The sequence below is a fragment of the Scardinius erythrophthalmus genome (assembly GCF_964197995.2).
Source record: "Scardinius erythrophthalmus genome assembly, chromosome: 22".
In the NCBI taxonomy this organism is placed as follows: Eukaryota; Metazoa; Chordata; class Actinopteri; order Cypriniformes; family Leuciscidae; genus Scardinius; species Scardinius erythrophthalmus.
Window position 1 is genome coordinate 9,139,035 of NC_138242.1, and position 11,371 is coordinate 9,150,405.

The following is an 11,371-nucleotide window of genomic DNA, read 5'->3' on the forward strand; positions in this document are numbered from 1 at the left end:
AGGATAAACAATGCAGATTTATTTTTTACAGCCATTTATAATCATTTTTACCAGGGGTGCCATTCATTCTGACCACAACTGTAATATGACTATGGAAAAGCCAATGAATTCATTCTGAATTATGCAAAAACTTACTGTTATACATTGAAAACAAAGTGGATTTTATAAAAAGGTGATCCTCAACATTAAAAGTGTAGTTAAATAGAGCGCACACAAGAAACAAGTGATACATCGGTTTAATTTGATTTGCATTTTCAAACACAAAGTGACTTTAGCATTGGGAATACAAAATATCAATCTATTTATATAAATATAACTATTCAAACTGTTGTCATTTGCATAGCTATTAATTAAATGCAGAAGAGAGTAGTTCAAGATCTCATTTTATATTTGCCGAAAATCATAGACATACTCTCTGTACTGGTTTAGCTCTCACCAAAATTGGCAACAATTCAACATCACGTCTTTAACACAACAAAATAACTTACGAAACCATGCAGAGTGTCAGTTACCATAAAGAAAACACATCTACTCCAAACTTAAAAACATGCATTTAGAAACACAACTCATAACAAATCATGACGATCTTCACATAACACAAAATTACCTTGGGAGAGAAAACATTAAGTGTGAAACTATAACTCTGCAATACTTGCATGAAACATAGAGTAAAGATCACTGGTCATGCTAGTAAAGCTGATGCATGCAGTGCTTATCAGTGCCATTCACTAAGTTGCTCAGTACATGGATGATTCACTGTTACCCTGGATGTGAGTGTACTCTGGGTATATCCACTTGTTACCATGACGATGGTTAGCGATGTGGCGCCTTCAGAGTAGCATCAACCTCTTCTTCTGTTTGAAGAACGTGCCACTGGGCCACTGGACGCCGGGGATTGGCCAGCATGTCTGACCAATGGCGTAGGCCGACACCTGTGGCGCCATAACCAATTAAGGTTTTGCCGATAGGGTCGTTGCTGCCAAGCTTGTCGTAGTCAAATACAGTGATGACGAGTTGGACTTTCTGCATTTGAATAGATTTGGACTTTAGAATATGAGTTTATTCAATTTTGCATGGTCATCTATAAATGCCCCATTCAAAATTTGTACATGTACAGTAATGGACACACTACGGTATATACCAGACGCAAGAATAATCACACATCACCTGAATCTGTTCAAATGGGACCTCAAAGCTGAAGCTCTCATTGAAGTATGGGTTCAGTGTGTTCTTTTTAACTGTAGTTTTCTTCTTTTTCAGACGCTTTCCGTTATGCTGTAGCACAATCTTCACATACGGATCTGACACAGGAAGTAGGATCGTTATCAAAGTGTTTCAAATGCAAGCGTAAAAAATATTTTAAGAAAATATTTAGCTAACTGTGAATACATGAATTTACTATTCAAATTGTTTTGGACAGACCGACTCATTCTGAAATTAGCAGTATTTTCTCCATTTTAGAAAAATAGCAAAGTATACAAATATACAAAATAGTAAAAAATTGAATTGAATTTAATAAATAATTACTCAACACATCATCAATCCTTCTTTCAAATGTTTTTTTTTTTTTTTCTTACCCTGATTCACTCTGGTAAGCCTATTATAAGTGTTTATCCCTAGCGGGATAGTTTCCGCAGGAAATTGTGGACATACCCAATAGTCCCGACCCAATCTCACGCCAATTTGTACGTATGTTACGAGGTGGCTAATTCGTACGAATTCATACGAACTCACTCGTACAAATTCATATGATTTCTGCTAAATAGTACATATTTTACAAGGTACCCAATTCATATGAATTCATATGAATGACCCGCCCCTAAACCTACCCATCACTGGGGTTTAGACAAATCATACGAATTACAGTACTACAACAGTACGCTACAGTAATGTCAAGCTAGTTAGCTTACTAAACTGGTTATATCTCTTAAGACTAGTGAATGCTTTATGAGCAGTAAGATTTTCATATTCACGCAGACATAGTGTAGGCTACCTTTAATTTCTGCTATTTTATAGATGTGATTTAATTTAAATCTATTGAAATATTTGAAATGAATTATGAATTGTACCTGATAAACCACCGACATCCATCTTCTTGAGATTTTTGGCCTCCATTATGTTGACGGTGAGTTTACCAGCAGTGGGCACATAACGCAGAGAAATACAAACGTCTCCAAGTTTCTCCTGTTAAATAGAAAAAAAAGAAAGTGAATAGGTACAACTTTAGAATATATACAGTTTATAAAGATTAGATATGATAATAGATACAGAATAGATACAAATATTGACAGGAAATACTATGTACCTCCTCCTTTTCTCCATTTTCGAGATCTCTCCATTCATGCAGTGGCTGTGCGAGATCCACACAGTTCATAGGAATCTTTATCTGGCCAATCACATCATGTTTACCAAACCGATCAAAGTCAAACACCTGAAGCACCAAAGTTTTCCCGCCCAGCTCAGCATAGGGAATCTATAAGTGAGTCACAAACATATTAGCTCAAATTAGATATCATCATTTTGTGTAAAGCAATTTTCCAGTGTTAATATGTCATAAAACATTGAGATGTCTTTACTAAAATGCTGAAAATCCGAAAAAGAGATTCAGCAATTCAGCTGATAATTAAAGGAATAATTCGTCCAAAAAATGTACATTTTGCCAGTATTTAGTCACCTTTATGTAAAAAACAAACAAACAAAGAGAACAGAATGTAGAATGTTTACGCAGCCCTTTTCCATTAATGGCAGTCTATGGTGACCATGTGACAGATGTGGTCACTACATGAACTGTCGCTGTATGGAAAAGGACAGTGTGAACATTCTTCAAAAATGTTCTCTTTTTTTTTTTTAAGAATAGTCATATGGTTTGAAACAACATGAGGGTGAATAAATTCTAATTATTAAAATAAACATTCCTTTTTAGTACATTTTTACGTGTTCATTTTTACATGAACTATTCCTTCAAAAATGTGTTTAACCTCAGAGATACCTGGATAGCTGTCAATCAAAAAATGAATGACAAAACCAGTGTAGGGAAGCAGGGATTTCTGGGAACTTAAGATGCCACACAAGGAGACAAAACCCTGACACAAAACCTGAGAGAGAGAGAGAAATGGACAAACAAACTACAGGTGGAACTAAACAGACGCTAGAACACTCAAAAAGACAAAACTACAGACAATAAAACCACATGTTCACGCTAACACATATATAAATCATCATGTACAGAATCCGGCTATACGTACTACAGTATGTAAACAAACAACATTTAAGAAAAACCTTGAAGATAAAGGTCTCGTTGAAGACAGGGCAGAGGTTTTTGCGCTGGACTTTGGTTTCAAACTTCTTCTTCTTGTCTGGAAGCAGGTAAACTTTTACATATGGGTCAGATGTGCCGCCAATATCCATAGCAGGAAGATCCTGAGCCTGAAGAACTCCGACTATCAGCTGTTGACACAAAATTAATGTTGATTCCATTTTCTTGTTACAGTGACTTCATCACAACTTTTTAATAAGTATTTTCATACATCAGGAATGCACCTGAGCATCAGTGAAGTTGTAATCCAAAGAGAATTCCAGTTTTCCCAGATTTTCATGCTCATCTTTTTGCTCGTCTCCCTCCTTTTTTTCTCCTTCCTCCTGCAAGATTGATAGTCAGATTAATAAAGTGTGTCTATGCAATATGTAAATGATATTAATCAATATGTATTTTATATTAAATCTAGAAACTGTATTTTTTCACACACACACACACACACACACACACACACACACACACACACACACACACACACACACACACACACACACACACACACACACACACACACACATACAGTACATGTATATATATATATATATATATATATATATATATATATATATATATATATATATATATATATATTCTATAATGAACCATAATGAAAAATATAAAAAAAACTTTGAAATCGAGGTGTGTTTATGTATTTGGGTAACACTTTCTTTTAGGGTGACATGGTTACACGTTATGTGCACTTACTATAGAAATAACAGTTGTGCATAATTAGAAGTAACTAACCCTAAAAACACTTTATTTTACAGTGTCCTTGTTACATATGTTACATGTACTTGCCATAGTAATAACAATAAATTATGCATAATCCTAAACCAAATCCTAATCCTACCCTAACCTATAGTAAGTACATGTAGTTGCTTAATATTACTTAGTACTTAAATATGTAATTACACTGTAACAACGACACCTTAAAATAAAGTGTAACCAAAAACCCTAACCCTATAGTAAATGCATGTAATTAATTATTATTACTCAGTACTTACTTGTGTAATTACACTGTAACAACATCACCCTAAAATAAAGTGAAACCTGTATTTGTTCTTGCACCTTTTCTCCTTCACCCTCTTTTTCATTCCCTTCTACTTTTTTGCGAGCTGCTCTCTTCTTCTCTCGAGCTTTCTTGGATTTCTTCTTCTTGCCGAAGCATTTCTTGAACATGCAATATGTAAAACAAGCCACAAGGGTGAGAACCACCACCACGATGGCTCCCACAGCCCACATCGGCACTAAGGGGAGCAGAGAGCTGGTCAGTCTCCATGGAAACAGGTACAGGACAGCACACAGGACAATACTCGCTTAGTGTCTTATGACATCAACTCAATGTGCTTTTAATTTGAAATTGTCATCATCTATAAAGCTGAACAAGAACATAAATCAAAGTGCTCCATTTATGTAATTTCACTTCTAATCAAATGCAGGTAATGACTGAAAATGAAGAATGATATTGTGTCCTGTCAGGTTACACAATCACAACAAGGTCAGTGAATTCCGTATTTTAATGACATTAAGCGCAGTGAGTTGAGGAACTGAACAGAATTATTTATAAATGTAATAAATTAACTGTCTGATCTACATCTACTCTCTTCATTGTCCTGGTTTTGTGTTTCCCCCCACACATTTATTAATTGATAGATAGATAGATAGATAGATAGATAGATAGATAGATAGATAGATAGATAGATAGATAGATAGATAGATAGATAGATAGATAGATAGATAGATAGATAGATAGATAGATAGATAGATAGATAGATAGATAGATAGATGATAGATAGATAGATAGATCTCAAAATATTATGCTATCTGAACCACATAAATGATCTAAGTTGATTTGACAAAAAAAAAAAGTTGTGATGACAAATCATGATTTTTATTTACAGTGTAGATAGATAGATAGATAGATAGATAGATAGATAGATAGATAGATAGATAGATAGATAGATAGATAGATAGATAGATAGATGATAGATAGATAGATAGATAGATAGATAGATAGATAGATAGATAGATAGATAGATAGATAGATAGATAGATAGATAGATAGATAGATAGATAGATAGATAGATAGATAGATAGATAAGAAGAAATGCTATTCAATGAATCGAACACAGAAAGTAAACTAAACTCATCCTACTCTTTTATGTTAACTTGAGTAAATAATGTAGGTACTTACATGGAAGATGTTCCAGCTCATTCATGAACTTGCTCTTCATGTTCTCATAGTCATGATGAGTTGGGGGAGCAGGATGTGGCCCATGTTCTGGTTTGGGCTGTGGTTCAGGTTCAGGTTCAGGTTCTGCTGGTTCAGCAGTCCTCCGAACACGGACACCCATATTCACAAACCTCATCCCAGCTGTGTGTCAAGAATCAAATGCACAGCCTGAAAATAACACAAAAAGACAGAGGATGTATGGAAGAAACTGTTCAGTAAATCTCACAAAACCCGTAAAGAAATACAAAATGCCTGCATTAGAAACATCTTTATCATAAAGGTAAATAAAAGAAAAAAGCTCTTCAAAGTCATTCTTGACTTGCTGAAGGGTTTTTCTAATCTTTTCCTTTATTAAGAAAAGTGAATAACCATATAAGCAACAACTAGTGCACTAAATTATCTAAAAAGCTATCTTTATTCTTGGCACAGAATATTATTGTGATTACAGTTTTTTTTTTCTTTTTTTTTTTTTATTGGGAAAGATAAACCGAGTTTCCTTGGAAACATGACAGCACAGGAGTCAGTGCTAAAACCAGCTCAAACAATTAGTCGTACAGTTATGACTAATTCTATACTGTACACTGATTATAAAGTCTGTTCACACATTAAAAAGTTGAGCATTTGGTTCACATCTAATATCCCCTGAAATAATATTTGTTGTACATGTATGTGCATGTATGTTCACTAAAGCCATGATAACAAACATGGCTGATTCTAATCCATGATGTATTTCCCCTCCTTTGCCATACATCCATCCACCCCCATCTCTTACTGGTCTATGTCTCTCTCTCTCTCTCTCTCTCTCTCTCTCTCTCTCTCTCTCTCTCTCTCTCTCTCTCTCTCTCTCTCTCTCTCTCTCTCTCTCTCTCTCTCTCTCTCTCTCTCTCTCTCTCTCTCTCTCTCTCTCTCTCTCTCTCTCTCTCCCATGCGTAACAAGATTATTGTGGACAGAACCAAAGCTCAGATAACTCAGATAAACAAGGCACCTCTTCGAAAAATTATATCTTTCTCTCTTCATTGACTGACTGATTCATGACAAGAAACACATCCATCTTCTTTAATACATATTTATCAATATACACTGCAAAATGTTTCTAGTCCATGAGTAATTTGTGCAAGTCTAATTTTGTTTTCAGATTTATGCAGATTGGAACTAATGAAAATCTCTTAATGCTTATGTTTTTCAGTTTTATTGAAGATGATTAAATCAATATTTTATGTGTTAATGTCCTTGGGGGTTATGTTCCAACTGTGGCTAAACGAAACTGTTCCAACGAAAATATTGTTTGTAGGACTATGAAAAGTACATGACCCTATATAGAGCAATTAATTGTTTTCCATAATCATATAATAATTGATTTGAAGTAGCCTATGTGTTGATTAATTTGTCACGATTCATTTGCTAACCATCATTGCTTTGAATTACATACAGTAAATGTAACTTCTCTGTAACCCCTTCTACACTATCATTTAGCGTGTGGCAGATTATTTTTGCTATAGTTCTTTAAACATAAATTATGTTACGCTTTGATTTGCAATAAAAAGAAATATAGCCTACCTTTTTTCTTTAGCTCAATTTGACTATTTATACATCAAATACAATCTACTTTGTGAGCTTCTACATTTCTCATAAATGCATGAAATTAATATTGCTATTAAAAGTTGATTATTATTTCTAAAAGCTGTGGTAAGTGTGGACGCGCCCTGCATGCACCATTCGCAGGAACGCGAGCGTTATTCTCGGATTTCGCGCTGATCTCCAGCAACAGGTTATGATGGTAAAGCACACATTTATGAATTAAAATCGCCTCGCGTTACATATTTCAAACACACATACACACACACATACACACACACGCACACACACACACACACACACACACACACACACACACACACACACACACACACACACACACACACACACACACACACACACACACACAAACCCTGAAATGATTTGTCCTGAAAATGTGTCCATTGCTGATGTGTGTCCTGTCTGGTCTGCTAAAGTGTGATATGAAAATGAAATAATGGCTCTGTATAAGAAAAAAAAATCCTACCTGATAAATGAATTCCTCTGGATATGTTGGGTAGGAAATACCTAAGTTAACATTAATAAGATGCCCAGGCTTGTTTGCCCAGCAGCCCTCAGGCAGACATGCTGAATTGTGTATATTGTGATAAGTGTGCTGGTGGTTTAACCCCCTCCCCATCAGCTTTAAGCTCAAGTGCTTTCAAATCATTAAAGCACCACTAATCTCTCTCCCCCTCCCCATCACATCTGTTATGCAGTTATAGAATGTTTCTCCATTAATTCACCAGTCATATAAACCACGCCTCTATATTTATTTTAGGTATGTTATAAAAATAAATAAATAATAATAAAAAAATCCTCCTCAGTGATGAATATATGTTAATCTTGTGCTCATTTCCTTTGAGAGCTCTTATTTATGGTGACTGCAGAGCATCAACTGCTCATCTAATCCACACAAAACATCATGCTCGACATTGTTCCCATCTGGGACACGTTGTGGATGAAAATAGCCTTTCTGCCCTGATAATCTTTGATCAGAGATTACACTTGCTTTTTTTTTTTTTTTTTTATCAATAAATCAGAAAATATTGTTACTAAGCATGTTCACTCTTACAGTCATTTAAAATCAAACGTTTTGATAATTTCTGTACAGCTATTGATCTAAATTTACTGATTTTGTATATGGAAGTTTTGTATATTGTGGTTTGATATAGCACAAGAACTGCTACAGTCAAGGACCATGGATGCTAGTGTGCATGGCCACAGGCTGTTGTTATGTTTAGTTTAGCATACTACTATACTACTACTTTATGTATACTGAGCCTAATAGGCAAATTTTGGGTTAGGGGGGTTGGATCTGACCTTGTTTGTGCTGTAAAGAGGCCTACACTTATTTTGACAGACTACCAAAGAACATGTAAAGCATTTGATTTATTGTTACAACTGTAGTTACAAATATATTTAAACAAAAAACATTCCATTATTAGAAGGAATTGCATCAAATATATTTTTAATCATGCTTGTCAGTTTTTAGTTATGCTTGTCAGTACACTTTAAAGCCAACAGAGGATGATGAAATTACATTAAATGTACATTCTACTGTCATGAACTTGCCGTGGAAGGAAGACGAATGATGAAGGATCCAAATAACATTAATGTTTACTGGTGACTGACAAAGGATGAACAGAACGGGGAGTATAAATACACTGAGTGAGGAGGGAGCTAAACAGGCACAGGTGAAGGAAGGTGAATCAGGGACTAATGAGAACAGAATACATGACATCATGGAGCCTCGGGTAGGCGCGTCCTCATGCCACGATGACGACAGAGAGGAGTGTGTGGAGATGAGGCGGAGGCTTAGGTGGAGGGCGTGGAGCTGGTGATGGATGGTGATGATATTGAGGAGTTGGTGGAATGGTGGACCATGGTGAAGCTGAAGGTGGGAGGAGCCAGGGTCGAGACCTGAGTGACGGGTTAGGCAGAATTCAGGGTGGAACCGTGGTGAAGGTAGGAACCGGCGTAGTAGAGAGGATGACGGACCGGGGCGACTCTGAAGTGCTGGAAGCCTGGAGCCCAGCCACTGACTCATGGGACTGAGGCGTTGACAGGGATCCAGCTGACCGGGGCGACAATATGGTGAGAGAGGGTGACGGGGAAGCCAGAGGAAGGGAGGAGTCCGATAATGACATGGGGTGCAGGGTGTAGGTGTTGCCAGAACCCCGGAAGTCCGTGTCAGCAGCTGGGCGTCGACCGTTGAAGGCCGACCTGGAGTCCCGATGGAACCCAGTGGAGTCACAGGGCAGCCGGGCTGCGGCGGTGACGAGGGAGTGGTGAGGCAAGGTGCAGGTGACGGGTTGACGGGCTAAGGTGAAGACGTGGGCCCGGAGGCCCGATGCATAGCTTTGGACTCTCCTTTACGCCGCACTGGTGTTGGAGAGGCCTGAGGCAAGGCAGATGAGCTGCACGGAGCTAGCGGCGGTGGCAGAGCCTAGGAGCTTGATGACACTAGTGGTGCCGATGGATCCAAGGGACTGGACGAAACCAGCGATGGAGATGGGCTCAGGATGTTGGAGGAGGAAGAGGGCAGAAGAAGTTCTCCGGATGGAACCGGTGAAGAGACTGATGATACGAGGGTGGGGACTTGGGTGGGAATAGGATCCGCCGACCACAGGTCTATTAGGTCTATGTCCCCTCCTGGCTCTGCGATGGATTGATCCACCTGCCCAAGCTCCGGCTCTTCGATCTTCTCCGTGGATGCCTCAGGCTCTCAAGTGGTGAGAGAGAGTTCACCATTCTGGAGCATCATGGCTAGATACCCCAGCCACCGTCGGTTCTCTGGGTGAAGGAGGTGCAGTGCGGGTGAGTCCATTTTCTTGTAATTAAATATTTGTTTAGAGGGTCAGTTATTCTGTCATGAACTTGCCGTGGAAGGAAGACGAATGATGCAAGATCCAAATAACATTAAATTTTACTGATGAGTAACACATACAGCAAGACCACATTCAATAACTGACAAAGGATGAACAGAACGGGGAGAATAAATACACAGATTGAGGAGGGAGTTAAACAAGCACAAGTAAACGAATCAGGGACTAACGAGAATAGGTGCAGACTATACATGACATCATGGTGACATCTACATTCTAATTCAACAAATTGTAAATTTAAAATATAATACATTTTCGTTTTAATTAACATGTAATCAAGCATCCAAAAAATTACATTCATTTTGCATATAAATTAATTCAAGTGCATTATTTCTTAAATAAGTACTAATTAAAAGTTGCAGGAGTTTTATTGAAATCAACATAGGACAAGCAAGTTGACTGGAACGGAGAGAAATATCGGGTGAAACATGATGCAGGGAGGCTTTCACTGGCTGAACAGGATAAAACGCAGGTGGTTTTTCACAGGTAAGCCTTTTCAAAGTCTTTGGAAGGATGCATCAAACATTACTCAGGAAAGCATTCACAGGTAGAATCTCTCACAGTTTGTGAAACGAGGGATCAAACATAACTAGGTTGGTATTCACAGGTAAAGTCTATCACAGTCTTTGAAACGAGGCATTGAACATGTTTCAGGTTGGTATTCATAGGTATAATCAAACGTCAAAACAGGAAACCTTCTGTGAGTTTGGTCCTTTGCATATGGGCGCAGCAAGTATTCTTTACAGCATTCAAAGCCTGACCCGGACTAATCTTAGTTTCAGCCTTTATATCTGCTCCACACACGCTAATGACGAAAGACAGGTGCGGCTCGATAAAGTCCCCATGAAATCAAAATTTTATTTCTTTTGGCTTTTAGCAAAAATGCGTTAGCCTTAAGGTTATCTATAAGCTTGTGAGTTCCAAAACAATAATAAAAAAATTTCACATTTAGAAATTTGCATTCAAAACTTACAGTCTTCTTACCACCACCAATGTAAATCAATGATTTTGATGACATCACTCTGCACTTCAGCTACTATTTTTAATATGGTGAATGGCACATAATGCAATATATGGGATAGGGAACGATTCAGACAGTGTACAGAATGCTTTCCATTGGGGCGAATCAAGGTTTCACGTTAGTGCCACCTGAACCAACGCAGTGCACACACAGTTTGCTCTGTTCCAGAGACAAAGCGAATTGACCACAAAATGCATTTGAATTCTACACAGAATGGTATATTTAAAAGCGATATGGAGGAGAAACGATTAGACAGACTCAGCATTAGAAACAGCACTGATGAGTATAACATCAGTGCCATGCACATAAAATGATAAATTACACACTTTTCAAACCA

The 11,371-nt window shown here is 37.5% G+C and overlaps 1 protein-coding gene across 1 annotated transcript; it reads right to left on the bottom strand.

Annotated features, from left to right (window-relative positions):
- Positions 1–813: 813 nt before the first annotated feature.
- On the bottom strand, positions 814–7,629 carry syt5b (synaptotagmin Vb; the record flags this gene model as incomplete). The annotated part of the gene is made up of 9 exons (XM_081352131.1): positions 7,613–7,629; positions 5,511–5,680; positions 4,385–4,563; positions 3,541–3,639; positions 3,280–3,447; positions 2,306–2,473; positions 2,070–2,184; positions 1,168–1,301; positions 814–1,023 (listed from the first exon to the last, which is right to left on the bottom strand). Exons 2-9 carry the CDS (start codon positions 5,668–5,670, stop codon positions 814–816), a joined length of 1,233 nt encoding a protein of 410 aa, XP_081208257.1. The 5' UTR covers positions 5,671–5,680; positions 7,613–7,629.
- Between the last annotated feature and the right edge of the window lie 3,742 nt (positions 7,630–11,371).